Here is a 20,773-nt window from a genome sequence, read left to right as displayed (position 1 = left end):
ATGGATGAATCTGGAAAACATCATCCTCAGCAAACTGACACAAGAACAGAAAATGAAACACCGCATATTCTCACTCATAGGTGGGTGATGAAAAATGAGAACACATGGACACAGAAAGGGGAGTACTAAACACTGGGGTCTATTGGGGGGAAAAGGGGAGGGCCAGTGGGAGGGGGAGGTGGGGAGGGGTAGCCTGGGGAGAAATGCCAAATGTGGGTGAAGGGGAGAAGAAAAGCAAAGCACACTGCCATGTGTGTACCTACGCAACTGTCTTGCATGCTCTGCTCATGTACCCCAAAACCTATAATCCAATAAAAAATTAAAAAAAAAAAAAAAAAAAAAAGAAGAGTTCTAGTCATATAAATTGCATTTAAATAAATTTTAGTTCTCAAAACTACTATAGAACAAGAGGACTGAAAATGAAGATGACAACAAATGTTTAAAACAAACGCATTCTTACTTTGATTTTCAAAAAAAATGCTTTAAGCCAAAAGAAACTCAGAATTCAAATGAAAGAGTATTGCTTATTTTCTATTTAGATTTATAGAATGAATGTAAACTAGGCACTTCCAATGATTAATATTCACATTTAAAACTGTCATAAATTTTCAAAAGGGCAGTTAAAAATTATATTTTGCAGCCAGTCATGGTGGCTCACGCCTATAACCCCAGCACTTTGGGAGGCCAAGGTGGGTGGATCACCTGAGGTCAGGAGTTTGAGACCAGCCTGGCCAACATGGCAAAATCCCATCTCTACTAAAAATACAAAACTTAGCCAGGTATGGTGGCACATGCCTGTAATCCCAGCTACTCTGGAAGCTGAAGCAAGAGAATCACATGAAACCAGGAGGCAGAGGTTGCAGTGAGCCAAGATCACACCGTTGCACTCCAGTTTGGGACTCCATCTCAAAAAAAAAAAAGTTTTATTTTGCTATTTTCTACCCTCAGAAGTGCTTTTGTTTGAAAGGAGGAAGGAAAAGTTTCAATTGAGACTAAGTTCTAATACTCCAATATTAAATCTCGCAGCTTGCTCAAACTGGGCAGGTAACTATGAAGTTTTAAGGAAAAAAGGATCCTGAAAGATGGTAATATATGTGTGCTACATAACAGGTATTCAGCTTATGTTTGACGAATAAATCAACTGAAAGAATAGAGGCTGTGCATGGTGCCTCATGTCTGTAATTCCAGCTCTTTGGGAGGCCACGGTGGGAGGATTACTTGGGTGCAGGAGTTTGAGACTAGCCTGGACAACATGGTGAAACCCTGTCTCTACAAAAAGTACAAAAATTAACCAGGCATAGTGGTGCACACCGGCAGTCCCAGCTCCTCAGGAGGCTGAGGAGAGGATCACTTGAGCACAGGAGGTTGAGGCTGCAGTGAGCCATAATTGTGGCACTGCACTCCAGCCTGGGTGAGAGCCTGCCTCAAAAAGAACTTTTTTTATAAAAACAAAAAATGGAAAAACACAGTTGGGGAGTTCAACATTTTAAATGAAAACTCCCAGAAAATAAAGCAATACATTTGCAATAGTAATAATCACTTATATTTGCTATTTTTTATTTTCATAAGAACATAACTGAACTAAAATTTTCATCTATTTTTGCATATATGTAGTAAATCTATATATAATTAAAACATATGTATATAATAAAAACGTATTCATAATAAAACCTTTAAGCACAGACAAAAGGATTCCCCCTTCTCCAGAAGAGGCTAAAAGTTCACTGAAGAGACCAAACCACAAAAATAATAGAAAGTGAGAAATTATTTTTATCTGAGCAAATCTCATATATTCTGCTTTCCCAAAGATTATTTCATTAATAACAAGCTTTTACTATAACTTTTATACATGCTCATTGTAGAAATCACAGATAAGAAAAAAAAGTTACTTATAGTACAAATGCCCAGAAATAAATGTAATCACATTTGGTACATATTTTCAGCTAAAACAGGGGTATAGTATGTGTGTATGTACAATCAAAACAATTTTTTTCTCACTTGGTATAGTAAAGTACATATTCACATGTCAAAATAAGTCTGCATCTAGTCACACCTTCAACGGTTCCTATTCCATCCTATGGATGCACTGAAATTTAGTTCAAAAATCCACCATATGTGTTCTTCTTAGTACATTGAGGTTTGAAGCAGTACTGAGAAAAACAAATTGGATGTACCTTTATTTACAGATATTTCAGCATAACGGAATTGATAAGTAAAGGGCGTATATGTTTTTTAAATGTGGTGCTTACCACCAAATTCTCTTTTTGAAAAGTCATTAGCAACTTAAACTTTAAGCAGTTATATAAGTACCACTGTCTTCATGCTCACAAACTTTGTGGATAGGAAACAGTATTTTATTTCTCTTTAAACATGAATTCCTTCTCTTACGAGAAACATCAGGCCGGGTGTGGTGGCTCATGCCTGTAATCTCAGCACTTTGAGAGGCTGAGGCAGGCGGATTACCTGAGGTCAGGAGTTCAAGACCAGCCTGGCCAACATGGTGAAACCCTGTCTCTATATCTTTATCAAAAAAAAAAAAAAAAGAAGAAGAAAGAAAGAAACATTAAGTAATTTTTTCTTATGTATATAGGTCACTTATAGATCTGCAAAAAAGTACTTTGCCCAAATTTAGAATTATTTTCTTGTTGATTTGAATTATCTGTAATATGAAGATACATTTCATCTGATGTATTATATGTATATGTTGTAAACATTTTGCAAGTAGGTTGTCTTTTTTTCTTATATAGAGTGTTTTAAGTTTTATTTTGCTCAATCAACCTTTATTTAGAATGCTTGCTTGTGAAGTTCTTAGGACGGTTTTGTCAACATAAAAAGGTATTTGTAGAAATACGCATGTGTGTCTTCTTTTGGTACTTTCCCTATTTTGTATATTTAAAATGTTTGATCTATAGTTCATCAGGAATTTATTTTTGTGACATAAAACTCTAGTTAAGTTTTATCCAATCAGCAGGCATTTAATTTACGAATAATTCACCTTTTCCTACTAATCTGAAATGTCACCATTATCAAGTTCTAAATGCTTACATGTATTTGGGCAATTCTTTTTTTCTCTTTGAGACAGAGTTTCGCTCTTGTCCAGGCTGGAGTGCAATGGTACAATCTCGGCTAACCGCAACCTCCACCTCCAGGGTTCAAGCAATTCTGTCTCAGCCTCCTGAGTAGCTGGGTTTACAGGCGTGCACCACTGTGCCCAGCTAATTTTTGTACTATTAGTAGAAATGGGGTTTCTCTACGTTGGTCAGGGTCTCAAACTCCCAACCTCAAGTGATCCACCTGCCTCGACCTCCCAAAATGCTGGAATTACAGGCATGAGCTGGGATTATGCACACTGTTTGGGCAATTGTAGATCTTCTATTCTGCTTCATTCATTTGTCTGTCTTTTCAGCTATTAATAAACAATTTGTGGAAACTAATAGCACATTTTGCATACAGAAAGGCAAGTCATTCTCACCTCACCACAACAAAAATTTTAATGTCATCACAATAGCAAAAGACAGACAAGTTTAACTTTCAAATGTTAAAACTTTGATATTTTTATTTGGTTTATGTAAAGTTGATACACAAAGAGCTCACATCTTGAGAAAAATGAAACTTCCTACTCAAGAACATGAACCATTTCCCACTTCAAAGTTTCTTCTAAGGTTCCTCAGTGAAGAACATATTTACATAGGTGTACATTGATAGAAAAATAAGTATTAGATATAATCTGAATAATTTTTAGCCCAGAAGTTGAAATATCTTGGGAATTATTGCTCTCCTTATGCATCTGTCCATAGTGTATATAACATTATGTTGGCCAGGCACGGTGGCTCACACCTGTAGTCCTAGCACTCTAGAAGGCTCATCTGATGTCAGGAGTTTGAGACAAGCCTGGCCAACATGGTGAAACCCTATCTCTAGTAGAAATACAAAAATTAGCCAGGCATGGTGGCATGCACCTGTAATCCCAGCTACTCAGGAGGCTGAGGCAGGAAAATCACTTGAACCCTGGAGGCAGAGGTGGCAGTGAACCGAGATTGCACCACTGCACTCTAGCCTGGGTAACAAGAGCAAAATTCCATCTCAAAAAATATATATATAGTATTCTCCAAGATGGCCAAATAGACACAACTCTGATGCACAACACCCAGTGAGAGAGACGCAGAAATCCTGAGATCTCCTAGCTCCAACCGAGGTACCAGGGGCATTTCAATGGGTCTGGTCCTACAGTGAGCAAAGTCCAGGCAAGGCAGAGTGAGGCAAGGAGGGATGCTGCTTCACCCAGAAAGTGCATCTGACCAGCAAGTCAGAGGCTCCCCCTCTGGCACTCCGGTCAAGATACAACACTTCCCCCAAAGCCTCAGCAATACACAGAACAGGGGATCTTTGCCAGTCAAGCACTGGGAATTACAAGCGCAGAGTTCAATAATAATCCAGGAAGGTGTCCCAGATTGGTGCCCAGACCTAAACTGACACATAAGCCCAAAAGCCAGCCAGGAGAGCCTGTGGACTGAGCTATCACCCCCTCTGCTCACCTGGAGACACAGGGAGGTATAAGCGGGAGGACAGACAGAGCAGCGCAGTGGGTCCCTACCCCATGACCTGAGAGAGAGGAAACTGAAAAGGGGGAGATGGCTGGGTACAGCTGGGCAGGTCCCTACCCTACCCTCCAGAGGGCTGAAGCTCTGACTCTAGCCAGTTGCACAACCAGTGCCACAGTCTGAGCTGAACTCTGAATGATCTAGTCCAGTGGAGGAAGGACACAACCCACCATTAGAGGGGTGGGACTGGGCTACATGTTTTAACAAAAAACACAGGAAGCCTACATAGCAACAGGACAGCGTTCTTGACCAACCAGCAGTGCATAGGGGTCAGCAGTAGAGGCGGGCCTAATCTCCCAGTATAAACAAAAAAGACACAGGAAGCTTCCCTAGTAACCTGAAGGAGTCCCCACAAACCCAGAGCACCTCGACAGGCAGATAAGCGACCTCATCAAGCAGCTCCCTGTCGACACAGCCAGGTAAATCCACAAAGATGGGAAAAAAACAGCACAAAAAAGATGAAACCATCGAAGACCAGAACACCTCTTCTCCTTCAAGGGATCATAACTCCTCAACAACACAGGAACACAACATAACTGAGAAAGAGTAAGATGAATTGACAGAAACAGGCTTCAGAAGGTGGATAAGAAACTTTTCTGAGCTAAGGAAACACGTTCTAACTCAATGCAGAGAAACCAAAAACCTTGAAAAAAGGTTAGATGAAATGCTAACTAGAATAACCAGCTTAGAGAAGAACATAAACGACTTGATGGAGTTGAAAAACACAGCATGAGAAGTACATGAAGCAAAAACAAGTTCTAATAGCCGAATCAATCAATCAGAAGAAAGGATATCAGAGATTGAAGATCAACTCAATGAAATAAAAAGAGAAGGCAAGACAACAGAAAAAAGAGTGAAAAGAAATGAACAAAGCCTCCAAGAAACATGGGATTATGTGAAAAGCCCTAATCTATACTTGATGGGTGTACCTGAATATGATGGGGAGAATGAGTCCAAGCTGGAAAACGCCCTTCAGGATATTATCCAGGAGAACGTCCCAAGCCTAGCAAGGCAGTCCAACATTCAAATTCAAGAAATACAGAGAACTCCACAAAGATATTCCTCAAAAAGAGCAACTCCAAGGCACATAATCATCAGATTCACCACGGTTGAAATGAAGGAAAATATGCTAAGGGCAGTGACAGAGAAAGGTCGGGTTACCCACAAAGGGAAGCCAATCAAACTCACAGCCAGAAGAGAGTGGGGGCCAATATTCAACATCCTTAAAGAAAAGAACTTTCAACCCAGAATTTCTTATCCAGCAAAAACTAAGCTTCATAAATGAAGGAGAAATAAAATCCTTTATGGACAAGCAATTACTGAGAGATTTTGACACCACCAGACCTGCCCTACAAGAGCTCCTAAAAGAAACACTAAGCACGGAAAGGAGCAAGTACCAGACACTGCAAAAGCAAACCAAATGGCAAAGACCAAAAATGCAGTGAAGAAAATGAGTCAACTGATGGAAAAGAAAACCAGCCAGTAACAAAATGGCAGGATCAAATTCACATATAACAATGGTAACATTGAATGTAAATGGCCTAAACACCCCAATCAAGACACAGACTGGCAAACTGGACAAAAATTGAAGACCCATCAGTGTGCTGTATTCAGGAAACCCATCTCACATACAAAGACACACATATGTTAAAAATAAAGGGATGGAAAAAGATTTACCAAGCAAATGGAGAGCAAAAAAATAGCAGGAATTGCAATCTTAATCTCTGATAAAATGGACTCAAAACCAACAAAGATCAAAAGAGACAAAGAAGGACACTACCTAATGGTAAAAGGATCAATCCAACAAGAAAGGCTAACTATCCTAAATATATACGCACCCAACACAGGAGCACCCAGATACATAAAGCAAGGTCTTACCGACCTAAAACAAGATTTAGACTCCCACACAATAATAGTAGGAGACTTTAACACTCCACTGTCAAAATTAGACAGATCAGTGAGACAGAAAATTAACAACAACATCCAAGACTTGAATGCAGGGCTGGACCAAGTAGACCTAACAGACATATATAGAACGTTCCACCCCAAATCCACAGAATATACATTTTTCTCAGAACATTGCACTTCCTCTAAAATTGACCACATCATTGGAAGCAAACCACTCCTCAGCAAATGGAGAAGAATGGAAATCATAACAAACAGTCTATCAGACCACAGCGCAATCAGACTAGAATTCAGGATTAAGATACACACTCAAACCCACACCAACACTTGGAAGCTGAACAACTTGCTTCTGAGTGTCAACTGGATAAACAATGAAATGAAGGCAGAAATAAAGATGTTCTTCAAAACCAATCAGAATGAAGACACAACTTACCAGAATCTCTGGGACACCTTTAAAGCAATGTCAAGAGGAACATTTATAGCAATAAATGCCCGCACGAGAAACAAGGAAAGATCTAAAATTGACACCGTATCATGAAAATTGAAAGAGCTAAAGGAGGAAGATCAAAAAACTCAAAAGCTAGCAGAAGACAAGAAATAACTAAGATCAGAGCCTAACTGAAGGAGATAGAGACACAAAAAAACCCTTCAAAAAAATCAATAAATCCAGGAGGTTGTTTTTTGAAAAGATCAACAAAATAGACAGACCACTAGCCAGATTAATAAAAAAGAAAAGAAAGAAGACTCAAATAGATGCAAAAAAAAAAGGTAAAGGGGACATCACCACCAATCCCACAGAAATACAAACTACCATCAGAGATTACTACAAACAACTCTATGCACATAAACCAGTACACCAGGAAGAAATGGTTAGATTCCTGGACACTTGTACTCTACCAATATTAAACCAGGAGGAAGTTGAAACCCTGAACAGACCAACAACAAGGGCTGAAGTAGAGGCAGCAATCAATGGCCTGCCAGCCAAAAATGTCCAGGTCCAGATGGGTTCACAGCCGAATTCTACCAGATGTACAAAGAGGAGCTGTACAACTGTAAATCCCTTCTAAAACTGTATCAAACAGTACAAAAGGAAGGAATCCTCCCTAACTCATGTTATGAGACCAACATCATCCTGATACCAAAACCAGGCAGACACTCAACTAAAAAAGAAAACTTCAAGAAAATATCCATGATGAAAATCAACGCAAAAATCATCAATAAAATACTGGCAAACCGATTGCAACAGCACATCAAAAAGCTTATCCATAATGATCAAGTAGGCTTCATCCTGGGGATGCGAGGCTGGTTCAACATACACAAACCCGTAAACGTAATCCATCACATAAACGGAACAAAAGACAAAAACCACATGATTATCTCAACACATGCAGAGAAGGCCTTTGACAAAATTCAACAGTGCTAAAAACTCTCAAGAAACTAGGTATCAATGGAATGTATCATAAAACGATAAAAAGCCATTTATGATAAACCTATAGCCGATATAATACTGAATGGGCAAAAGCCAGAATAATTCCCTTTGAAATCAGGCACTAGACAAGGATGCCCTCTCTCACCACTCCTATTCAATATAGAACTGGAAGTTCTAGTCAGAGCAATCAGGCAAGAAAAAGAAATAAAGCGTATTCAAATAGGAAAGGAGGAAGTCAAAGTGTCACTATTTGCAGATGACATGACTGTATATCTAGATGACCCCCTCATCTCAGCCCAAAATCTTCTCAAACTGATAAGCAACTTCAGTAAAGTCTCAGGATACAAAATCAATGTGCAGAAATCACAAGCATTCCTGTATACCAATATCAGACAAACAGAGAGCCAAATCAAGAGCAAACTTCCATTCACAATTGCTACAAAGAGAAAATACCTAGGAATATAACTAACAAAGGATGTAAAGGACCTCTTCAAGGAGAACTAGAAACCACTGCTCAACGAAATAAGAAAGGACACAAACAGATGGAAAAACATTCCATGCTCATGGTTAGGAAGAATTAATATCATGAAAATGGTCATACTGCCCAAAGTAATCTATAGATTAACGCCATCCCCAGCAAGCTATCTATGACCCTCTTCACGGAACTGGAAAAAACACTTTAAACTTCATATGGAACCAAAAGAGAGCCCACATAGCCAAGTCAATTCTAAGCAAAAAGAACAAAGCTGGAAGCATCATGCTACCTGACTTCACACTATAGTATAAGGCTACAGTAATCAAAACAGCATAGTACTGGTACCAAAATAGAGACATAGACCAATGGAACAGAACAGAGGCCTTGGAGGCAACACCACACATCTACAACCATCCGATCTTTGACAAACCTGACAAAAACAAGCAATGGGGAAAGACTCCATGTTTAATAAATGGTGTTGGGAAAACTGGCTAGTCATGTGTGGAAAGCAGAAACTGCACCCCTTCCTGACTCCTTACACTAAAATTAACTCCGGATGGATTAAAGACTTAAGCATAAGACCTAACATCATAAAAACCCTAGAATAAAACCTAGGCAAAACCATTCAGAACATAGGCATAGGCAAGGACTTCATGACTAAAACACCAAAAGCATTGGCAACAAAAGCAAAAATAGACAAATGGGATCCAATTAAACTCCAGAGCTTCTGCACAGCAAAAGAAACAATCATTAGAGTGAATCAGCAACCAAGAGAATGGGAAAAAATTTTTGCACTCTTCCCATCTGACAAAGGACTTATATCCGGAATCTCCAAAGAACTAAAACAGATTTACAAGAAAAAAACAAACCCATTCAAAAGTAGGCAAAGATATGAACAGACATTTTTCAAAAGTAGACATATATGAGGCCAAGAAACATATGAAAAAGAATGCTCATCATCACTGGTCATTAGAGAAATGCAAATCAAAGCCACATTGAGATACCATCTCACATCAGTTAGAATGGCAATCATTAAAAAATCTGGAGACAACAGATGCTAGAGAGGATGTGGAGAAATAGGAACACACCTACACAGTTGGTGGGAATGTAAATTAGTTCAACCATTGTGGAAGACAGTGTGGCAATTTCTCAAAGATCTAGAAACAGAAATTCCATTTGACCCAGCAATCCCATTACTGGGTATATACCCAGAGAACTATAAATCATTCTACTATAAAGACACATGCACATGTATGTTCATTGCAGCCCTGTATACAATAGCAAAGCCCTAGAACCAACCCAAATGCCCATCAATGCTAGACTGACAAAGACAATGTGGTACATATACACCATGGAATAGGAATACTAAGCAGCCATAAAAAACGGTGAGTTTGTGTCCTTTGTAGGGACTTGGATGAATCTGGAAGCCATCATTCTCAGCAAACTGACACAAGAACAGAAAACCAAACACCACATGTTGTCACTCATAGGTGGGTGTTGAACAATGAGAACACATAGACTCAGAGAGAAGAGCATCACACACTGGGGGCAGTTAGGGGGGTTAGGGGAGGGAGGGGGGGAAGTGGGGATGGTGGGGAGGGATAACATGGGGAGAAATACTGGATGTAGTATACACAAAGTAAAATAAATAAATATATATAATATATGTTTTGAAATGTGTCCATTCAAGATAAAGTGCTATATAGACTTAATTTACCTCTCCAAGGTTTCCCTATGCCAGGTGCTGTGGAGCCTGCCGAGGCAGAAAAGCAAGGGCCCCGGGGACAGGAGGGCTCGCTCCCCCACGCCGCATCCCCCCTCCCCGCGGGAGGCGGGCCCTTCTCCCACACCCCGCCTCAACCCAGCCCCTGCCTCCAGTCCAGCTCCTGTCACCTCTGCTTCTTGTCTCTCTCATCCAAGTCAACGTTCCCGCGCGTAAGGATATGCTGCATCCTAGAGACGTCACCCCGGCTAGCCGCTCTGTGGAGCTTGCCGAGATGTTTCCCTCGGATGTCGTACCCACGCTGGGCGAAGGGGCTGCCATCGCGCTTGGCGACATCACCCCTGCTGCTCCTCCACCAGCGGGTGAAGAAGCCACTCGGCCCCCGGCCCTTCTGGTTCCGGGAGCCAGAGATCGTTTCCATGGCGGAGGTTATTAGAGACACCTCAGCACCATTCCACCTATCACAGCCTCAAGGGCCCAATGAGACCAAACCACTCTGGTCAGCCAACACCTCCAACCAGGAAACTCCGCTGTTTCCAAAGTCAGAGCCAGCAACAGGCGAAGCCAAGCAGCCAAAGCGCGCCAAGCAAAGCCGGTAAGCCCAACCGCGCATGCGCAACTCTGTCAGCTCCGTGACTGCGCGTGCGCACAACCGACAGATGGCCAACGGTTCCCAGCGTGCGTGTGCAAGGCCCACGTGTCAGAAACCTCGATGACAGCTTGTCACCAGTTCTGCCTTCCCGTTCCACGTCAGTGGGAGTTGGCAGAATTTTCAGGACATTCCCTGAGGAGGAAGGCATCCTGAAGTTCCAGCTACTGTAGCGCCAGTCCTGTGTGAACATTTTTCTAAGTCATGGTCATATATAAACAAAAACACAAATCAAACTAAATTATTGCAAAATTATTGTGATTTTGGAATTGGAAGGCCTAGTTCCTCAAAAAGCTAAATGGAATTACTGTATGATAATTACCATAACAGCTGTATTCACAATAACCAAAAAGGGAAAATCATCTAAATGTCCATCAACAGATGAATGAATAAACAAAGTGGTCCATGCATACAATGCAATATCCAAATATAAAAAGCAATGAAGCACTGCTGCAGGCTGCAACATGAACGAGCTTTGAAAATATTATTTTGACTCGCCAGCCGAGGCAGCACGGCTCCGCGGACTTTTTTTCAAACTCCCATCAATGTGACTTCGAAGAGGAGCGGGCAGCGGCGGCGGTGACTCCAGCGGAGGAAAGCGAAGAACCGCGGGAGGAGCCGGAGGAAAGAGCGCAGGCCGCGCGGCGCGCCGAAGCCTCGGGGAGCCGCCTTCTCGCCGGCGGTAGGGGCTGCGGGGCGCCCGCCAGCCTCTGGGTCCCCTCTCCTGCCTGGCCCGCCCCGCCTGGGCCGGCAGGAGCCCCGGCACTAGGCAGCCCGCCGAGGGTCCCCGCGCCAGCCAAGGTGGGATGGGGGCCCACAGCCACCGCCAGGAGCCCGAGAGGCCACCTGCGTGCTAGAGGCAAACTTTTGTCTCCCTCGGGTTACCGCCCAGGACGATGAGCGGCTGAGATGGAGACATCTGCCTCAGCCACTGTCTCTGAGAAGCAAGAAGCCAAAAGTGGGCTCCTGGAGGCCGCTGGCTTCCCCGACCTGGGCAAAAAGGCCTCTCCTCTGGTGGTGGCCGCAGCGGCAGCAGTGGTGGTTGCCCAAGGAGTGCTGCAGCACCTCTTACCACGGTTCCATGCGCCCCTACCCATTGATATGCGACACCAGGAGGGAAGGTACCATTACGAGCCTCATTCTGTCCACGGTGTGCACGGGCCCCCCGCCCTGAGCGGCAGCCCTGTCATCTCTGACATCTCCTTGATCCGGCTTTCCCCACATCCGGCTGGCCCTGGGGACTCCCCCTTCAACGCCCCCCACCTGTATGTGAACCCCCACATGAAGCACTACCTCCGTTCCGTGCACAGCAGCCCCACGCTCTCCATGATCTCTGCAGCCAGGGGCCTCAGCACCGCTGAAGTGGCCCAGGAGCACCTTAGGAGAGGGGTCTGTTTGGCCTGCCTGCTCCAGGCACCACCCCCTCAGACTATTACCACCAGATGACCCTCATGGCAGGCCACCCCGCACCTTATGGGGACCTGCTGATGCAGAGCGGGGGTGCTGCCAGCGCACCCCATCTCCATGACTACCTCAACCCAGTGGACGTGTCCCGTTTCTCCAAACCTCGGGTGACGCCCCGCCTGAGCCGCAAGCGTACGCTGTCCATCTCTCCACTCTCAGACGCCAGCCTGGACCTTCAGCGGATGATCCGCACCTCACCCAACTCGCTGGTGGCCTACATCAACAATTCCCGCAGCAGCTCAGCGGCCAGCGGCTCCTTTGGGCACCTGTCGGCGGGCACCCTCAGCCCAGCCTTCACTTTCCCTCACCCCATCAACCCCGTGGCTTACCAGCAGATTCTGAGCCAGCAGAGGGGTCTGGGGTCAGCCTTTGGACACACACCACCCCTGATCCAGCCCTCACCCACCTTCCTGGCTCAGCAGCCCATGGCCCTCACCTCCGTCAATGCCATACCCACCCAGCTCAGCAGCAGCAGCAACTGTCTGAGTGACAACCAGAACAAGCAGAGCAGTGAGTCGGCTGTGAGCAGCACCATCAACCCCGTCGTGCAAGCGCAGCAAGGTCAAGACCGAGCCTGAGGGCCTGCGGCCGGCCTCCCCTCTGGCATTGACGCAAGGCCAGGTGTCCGGACACGGCTCATGTGGGTGTGCCCTTCCCCTCTCCCAGGAGCAGCTGGCTGACCTCAAGGAAGACCTGGACAGGAATGACTGCAAGCAAAAGGCTGAGGTGGTCATCTATGAGACCAACTGCCACTGGGAAGACTGCACCAAGGAGTAGGACACCCAGGAGCAGCTGGTGCACCACATCAACAACGAGCACATCCACGGGGAGAAGAAGGAGTTCGTGTGCTGCTGGCAGGCCTGCACGCGGGAGCAGAAGCCCTTCAAGGCACAGTACATGCTGGTGGTGCACAAGGGGCGGCACACGGGCGAAAAGCCCCAAAAGTGCACGTTCGAGGGCTGCTCGAAGGCCTACTCACGCCTGGAGAACCTGAAGACGCACCTGCGGTCCCACACCGGGGAGAAGTCATATGTGTGTGAGCACGAGGGCTGCAACAAGACCTTCTCCAACGCCTCGGACCGCGCCGAGCACCAGAACCGCATCCACTCCAACGAGAAACCCTACATCTGCAAGATCCCAGGCTGCACGAAGCGATACACAGACTCCAGCTCTCTCCTGAAGCATGTGAAAACGGTCCACGGCCCAGACGCCCACGTCACCAAGAAGCAGCGCAACGACGTGCACCTCGGCACACCGCTGCTCAAAGAGAACGGGGACAGTGAGGCCGGCGCCGAGCCTGGCGGCCGTGGTTCTGAGGACAGCGCCGAGGCCAGCAGCACCAGCCAGGCTGTGGAGGACTGCCTGCACGTCAGAGCCAACAAGACCGAGAGCTCCAGGCTGTGTCAGTCCAGCCCCGGGGCCCAGTCATCCTGCAGCAGCGAGCCCTCTCCCCTGGGCAGTGCCCCCAACAATGACAGTGGCGTGGAGATGTCGGGGACCCGGCCCAGGAGCCTGGGAGACCTGACGGCGCTGGATGACACACCTCCAGGGGCCGACACCTCAGCCCTGGCTGCCCCCTCCGCCTCCAGCTGCGCAAACGCATGACCACCATGCACGGATTTGAGCAGCTCAAGAAGGAGAAGCTCAAGTCACTCAAGGATTCCTGCTCATGGGCCGGGCCGACTCCACACACGCGGAACACCAAGCTGCCTCCCCTCCCGGGAAGTGGCTCCATCCTGGAAAACTTCAGCGGCAGTGTGGGCGGCGGGCCCTCGGGCCTGCTGCCCAATCCACGACTGTCAGAGCTGTCCGCCAGCGAGGTGACCATGCTGAGCCAGCTGCAGGAGCGCCGCGAAAGCTCCACCAGCACGGTCAGCTCGGCCTACACCGTGAGCCGCCGCTCCTCCGGCATCTCCCCCTACTTCTCCAGCCGCCGCTCCAGCGAGGCCTCGCCCTCCGCAGACTCCTACGATCCCATCTCCACGGATGCGTAGCGGCCCTCGAGCGAGGCCAGCCAGTGCAGCGGCGGCTCCGGGCTGCTCAGCCTCACGCCGGCGCAGCACTACAGCCTGCAGGCCAAGTACGCAGCGGCCACGGGCGGCCCCCCACCTACCCCGCTGCCAGGGCTGGAGCGCATGAGCCTGCGGACCAGGTCGGCGCTGCTGGATGCGCCAGAGCGCGCGCTGCCCCCCGGCTGCCCACGCCCGCTGGGGCCGCGGCATGGCAGCGATGGGCCGACCTATGGCCACGGCCACGCATAAGTCGCACCCGCCTTCCCTCACGAGGCTCCGGGGGGCGGCGCCAGGCGGGCCAGCGACCCTGTGCGGCGGCCCGATGCCCTGGCCCTGCCGCGGGTGCAGCGCTTCCACAGCGCCCACAACGTGAACCCCGGCCCGCTGCCGCCCTGTGCCGACAGATGAGGCCTCCGCCTGCAGAGCCAGCCGAGCACCGACGGCGGCCTGGCCCGCAGCACCTACTCGCCCCGGCCGCCCAGCATCAGCGAGAACATGGTGATGGAGGCCGTGGCGGCAGGAGCCGACAACGCGGGACCGGAGGCCGACCTGGGGCTGCTGGAGGACGACCTTGTGCTGCCCGACGATGTGGTGCAGTGTATCAAGGCGCACGCCAGTGGCGCTCTGGATGAAGGTGCCCGGCAGGTGTATCCCACGGAAAGCAGTGGCTTCTCTGACAACCCCAAACTGCCCAGCCCGGGGCTGCACGGCCAGCGGAGGATGGTGGCTGCGGACTCCAACATTGGTCCCTGTGCCCCTGTGCTGGGAGGATGCCAGCTGGGCTTTGGGGCACCCTCCAGCCTGAACAAAAATAACATGCCTGTGCAGTGGAACGAGGTGAGCTCCGGCACAGTGGACGCCCTGGCCAGCCAGGTGAAGCCTTCACCCGTTCCTCAGGGCAACCTGGCGGTGGTGCAGCAGAAGCCAGCCTTTGGCCAGTACCCAGGCTACAGTCCACAAGGCCTACAGGTGAGTCCTGGGGGCCTGGACAGCAGCAGCCACACCTTCAGCTCCGCAGCAGAGCCCCTTCCCAGGGCATGCCCAGGGTAAACTACATGCAGCAGCTGCGACAGCCAGCGGCAGGCAGCCAGTGTCCTGGCATGACTACCGCTATGAGCCCCCATGCCTGCTATGGCCAAGCCCACCCCCAGCTGGGCCCTAGCACCATCAGTGGGGCCCTCAGCCAGTTCACCCCATCCTGCAGCAGCATGCCAGCCAAGCCAGTCCAGCTGGGACACCCACAGCAGACGGAAGTTGCACCTGACCCCATCATGATGGACAACTGCCACAGGGAACTCGGGGTCCTCAATTCAGCCCTGGCTGGAGTGCCACCACCTCACCCAGTCCAGAGCTACCCACAGCAGAGCCATCACCTGGCAGCCCCCATGAGCCAGGAGGGCTACCACCAGGTCCCCAGCCTTCTGCCTGCCCACCAGCCTGGCTTCATGGAGCCCCAGCCAGGCCTAATGGGAGTGGCTACAGTAGGCTTTGGCCTAGTGCAACCCCGGCCTCCGCCCGAGCCCAGCCCTGCTGGCCGCCACCGTGGGGTACGTGCTGTGCAGCAGAAGCTGGTCTATGCCAGGGCCACAGGCCATGCCATGGCTGCCATGCCATCCAGTCAGGAGACAGCAGAGGCTGTTCCCAAGGGAGCAATAGGCACCATGGGGTCAGCGCCTCCCCAGCTGCCTCCGCCAGACTCAGGGAGGCCCCCGGACCACAGCATGCTCTACTACTATGGCCAGATCCACATGTACGAACAGGATGGAGGCCTGGAGAACCTCGGGGGCTGCCAAGTCACGCGGTCCCAGCTACCACAGCGACAGACCTGCCAGGACAACATCCAGCCCCAGCCCTTGCCCTCACCAAGGGTCAACCAAGTGTCCAGCACTGTGGACTCCCAGCTCCTGGAGGCCCCCCAGATTGACTTTGATGCCATCATGGATGATGGCAATCACTCGAGTTTGTTCTCGGGTGCTCTGAGCCCCAGCCTCCTCCACAATCTCTCCCAGAACTCCTCCCAACTCACCACCCCCCGAAATTCCCTGAGGCTGCCCTCCATCCCCCCGCAGGCATCAGCAACATGGCTGTCGGGGACATGAGCTCCATGCTCACCAGCCTCGCGGAGAGCAAGTTCCTGAACATGATGACCTAGAGCCCCGAGCACCTGGCGCTGAGTGCACCCAGAAAGGTCATCGCTGCCCAGAGCCTAGGGGTTCCAGCTATTTTGTCTTTTTCCAAAAAAGTGTTAAATACGCATGGGACCACTCTGTTCCGGCTTCCTCATGGCTGACATTTGACTAAAGAGGAATTACTCTGGCCAAAGGCTTTCCAAGGATATGCAGAAAGAGGGTAGGGAGCATTTGGGTTTGAATCTGAATGCCATACTGGATACTCTGAAAATGTAAGCTTCTTCTGCTACTTGGCAGGAAAAGGAATTCCTGGTCCCACCTGAATTCCTCTATGAAGCCTAACTCTTGAGGTCTCCAACATCCCTTGTCATAGAGGAAAAGTACAGATGATACCTGGATGATTCAGAAGTACATTCCGAGTCCAGGTTTGGTAGAGCTGGCTCTTCTACCCCATAATGCTAAGTTTGGGACCAGCAGCCCATCCAAGTGTATATGAATGAATAAAGTATTAAGTATCACCAGAAAAAGGAAAGAAAATATGTACTCCTCGCGGCAAGCCCAGAAGCTGCCCTGGCCTTTCCAGACCGTGTTTACAGTGTTTGCATGTAGAATGTAGCCCTTCCTGAAAAGAAGACTTGTTTCTAAATACCTCAGGGCTGCTGGAGCCACTGTGGGTTACGGATCGTCAAAGGTCTTGAGGGGTGACAGTGCACTTGGGGCAGAGCCTCAGGCCGCCCTGGGGATCTCCCAGTAGGAAGACGAAGTCATGTGTATACCCAATCCTGTTTCTCCAATGCAATGGCCACCCATTTACCACGAAAATCTCCATGGCCTGACAGCAGCCCAGGCTCCCCAGCACTCACCAGCAGCCCGGTGTTCTCCACCAAGCCACAGCGAGCAGGCCTGGTGTCCTCCAGATTCCCTTCCTTCTGCCCCCGCAGTCACTGGGCAGAGAATGATGATGTGTGGTGGTATGGGTGGGGGTGGAAGGGGGAGGAGCTGATCCTCAGGTCATTGAATTTTCCTGGTCAGTGTGACCAAGACCCACCTGGCAATGGAATTTGGAACTGGCTTCAGGAGACATCATTCCTGGACACACTGGAGGGTGAATTGGTGCATCTTCCCCACCATACACACACACACACACACACACACACACACACACACATTCCCCAAACCTTCTCATGGGGAATGTGTGGCAACCTTGCCAAACTAGCAGCACCATTCAGCGTGTGACTCTGACTGTGACCTTGGCCTCAATGAGGAACTTCTTATGAGAGTTTGAGGACAAGGCCATCATCATCTGGGCCCCTTGCATCCCAGCGTATCAAACTGTCCAGAGACAAGGCCAACTGCAGGCGAAAGGCAGGGAACATTGCTAAGGGTCCGTGGCTCTGCAGTGGTGTTCACTGCCTTCCCATTAGGATTTTCCTTGCTAGTCCCGACCTGTATATATTCTGTACAGAAGACATCCCTGAATATACTGTAGGTGAGTCATCCAGCCAAATTTATATCTCCAAAACATTTTTAGCTTTTTCTGTATGCTATGAATTGAGATGACATACTCAACTTGTAAATAAGTCTTTTTGTACATTAAAAAAATTTTTTTCATTTAAAAAAAAAAGAAAATAGTATGCTAAGAGCAAACAAGACACAAAAGACTATGTATTGTATGATATCATTTCTATGACATGTCCAGAAGAGGCAAGTCCATAAACACAGAAAGTATATTAGCCATTGCCAGGGCTAGAGGAAGGAGGGATGGATAGAGAGTAACAGCCAGGGTACATAGTTCATATATATATACATATGTATTATATATAATATATGAATATATATTATTCATTATTATATATTTTATATTTTATGGTATATTATAAAATAATAAATTATATGTTAATAAAATATATAATATATTGTATATATTATATAATATATATATTATTGCACTTTAGGTTCTGGAGTACATGTGCAGAACATGCAGGATTGTTGCATAGGTACATACATGGCAATGTGGCTTGCTGCCTCCATCCCCATCACCTATATCTGGCATTACTCCCCATGTTTTCCCTTCCCAACTCCCTACCCCCCACAGTCCCTCCCCTACGCCCCCCAACACACCCCAGTGTGTGATGTTCCCCTCCCTGTATCCATGTGTTCTCATTGTTCAACATCCACCTATGAGTGAGAACACGCAGTGTTTGATTTTCTGTTCTTGTGTCAGTTTGCTGAGAATGATGGTTTCCAAGTTCATCCATGTCCCTACAAAGGACGTATTGTACATAATATATAATTAATTTAACAATGGTGCAAAAGTAATCACATTCTACAAATTATTACAATATGGTCTATTGATGGGAGAGGTGTTTCAAATGAAAAAACTTGGAATTTCTCATAAGGTGGTGACATATATCATAGAAAATCTATGTAAAATATTTTACTAACATATGCAACTATAGATACTTCTGCTTTTCAGATAAATAATATATTTTAAACACTTAATGCAGACAAGTCAAATCACTAAGAAATTACAAGAATTCCCAGAATGCCTAATATAGCTGAAAGGAGATTTTAAAACTTCCCAAAACTGGAAGTACATAAAGGTGATGATCCAGAGAAGTAATCAACCAAAGAGGCCAGTGCTCTACCCAGATGCATCTGATGACGGGAAGGCAGATCCATGTGGGTTGTTCTCTTTTGACAAGGCAAATGGGATAAACAAAGAGAAACGGCCTGCAGGCGTCGGAGTGTGCTGTCTCCCATAGGTGAGCATTAAATTATAAATCATGTTGCACACAAGGAGATGAGCTACCGGGGTGAAGCATCAGAAGAAATTATATGGCACGTCAGTCTCAGATATTGAAGTTCTCTTTAAATGTTTAAGTCAATAGAATAGAAAAACAAGAAACCAAAATAATGCAGAAAGAAAGTATGAGCTTGTCAAGCTATTTTTGAAAAAATGGCAATGGAAAAGTCGAGTATTGAAAATGTTGTAAAACAATTTAACATACAGCATACATATTACATATTAAAATAGACTGAGCAAGAAAGAGAACTAGTAAAATGAAATGCTGGTCACCATTAATGTGATCTTATAATTTATAGAAGGCAAATTAATAGAAAAAATACGTTTATATATGAAGAATAGATTGAGAAGAAATAAAAAGCATTTAATTGTTTTACCAGACCATCTAAATAAGAAGGCAATATTCAAAGAATCAGTAAGTCACAAATTTTAGAAATTGAAAACAAGACATTAATCCTTTAAATGTTTAGGGTGTAATATATGATAAAAAAGGTAAATTAAGAAAACTTAGAAGAAATGATGGTTTTGCTTATCTTGAACACTGCTTAATAAACATGAGAGTGCAGTTATCTTTTTGATATGCTTATTTATTTCCTTTTGATATATACCCAGTAGTGAGATTGCTGGATCATATGATAGTTCTATTTATAATTCCTTGAGAAACCTCCACGCTGTTCTCCTTCTACAAATGGGAAATGATTGTACTAATTTACAATCCCACCAAAAGTGTAATAGGAAAGATGGAATCGAAAACCACACTTCAGTTAGCCTGAGTGTGACTCCCGCGTGGATGGCACGGTCTGCCTCGCGCTCTGTTGAAGGGCTGAACGTGGAGATACGTCATCTGTGAACCATGTGGATGGATAACGGACTACCACCCGAGTCTGGTCTCTTTGCTCTTTGAGGATTGTGCTCATTTTTAGGGACACAGAATTCTTCAGAATTCCCTCTGGAGGGAGGGAGGGAGGGATGAACAGAGTTTATTAAATAAAAAAGAGGAGAACATTCACATAAGCAAAAAAGGAGAAAGATACCATTCAGTGTTATTCATTCTTTCCAGGTTTTTCTCCTGCCTCTCAGGTTACCACTCTTCTCTGTGAGCTTTTAATATTCTGCCCACCCCCTTAATATTAGTGTTCTGGACCAGAACACTTGTCTGGCTGACTTATTTGTGCCTAGTCGATGTCAATCTCTGACGTGACTTCAGTTACCGTAGTTATGCTCAAGCCTCCCAAGTCTTTTTTAGTTTTGCTTTGCCTGCTAGAACAGCTTCACCAAGGTGTCTCAAAGTTTCCTCAGATTTAATTGTCTAAAACTGAATTCAGGCCTCCCACCTTCCATACCTCCCTTCACACAAACCCAAAACCTGACATTCCTTCTGGCAGATCCATCCGACTTCTCCTTTCACCTCTCATATTCAGTCAAGTCTTGTTAATTGCACCTTAAAAATGTCTCTTACATATGTCTGTCTCTGTTCCCACTGTCATTGTCATGTCTTGCCAGTCTTATCCTTCTGCAGTATATTTTCCCCAGTGTAGCCAAATGATTCCGCCAGAACAGGTTATGTAAATTGTCTAATT

At 46.8% G+C, this 20,773-nt stretch overlaps 1 protein-coding gene and 1 pseudogene across 3 annotated transcripts in view; one reads left to right on the top strand and one right to left on the bottom strand.

Annotated features, from left to right (window-relative positions):
• LOC108589347 (ankyrin repeat domain-containing protein 26) overlaps positions 1 to 10,727 on the bottom strand; it is a 92,665-nt gene extending 81,938 nt beyond the window's left edge. For all 3 annotated transcript variants that reach the window (XR_013530146.1, XM_078357678.1, XM_054248902.2), the window contains exon 1: positions 10,304 to 10,727. Coding sequence is in view for 2 of the 3 variants with exons in the window: in XM_078357678.1 (XP_078213804.1) it covers positions 10,304 to 10,554 (251 nt within the window). In the remaining variant the exon portion in view is untranslated. The remainder of the gene's footprint in view (positions 1 to 10,303) is intronic.
• Positions 10,728 to 11,278: 551 nt separating this feature from the next.
• LOC118149682 (zinc finger protein GLI2 pseudogene) lies at positions 11,279 to 18,034 on the top strand (annotated as a pseudogene).
• Positions 18,035 to 20,773: the final 2,739 nt, after the last annotated feature.

The sequence above is a fragment of the Callithrix jacchus genome, chromosome 20 (assembly GCF_049354715.1).
Source record: "Callithrix jacchus isolate 240 chromosome 20, calJac240_pri, whole genome shotgun sequence".
Taxonomy (NCBI): Eukaryota; Metazoa; Chordata; class Mammalia; order Primates; family Cebidae; genus Callithrix; species Callithrix jacchus.
Note: the sequence above shows the minus strand (reverse complement) of the source record. Positions and strands in the feature narration are given on the sequence as shown.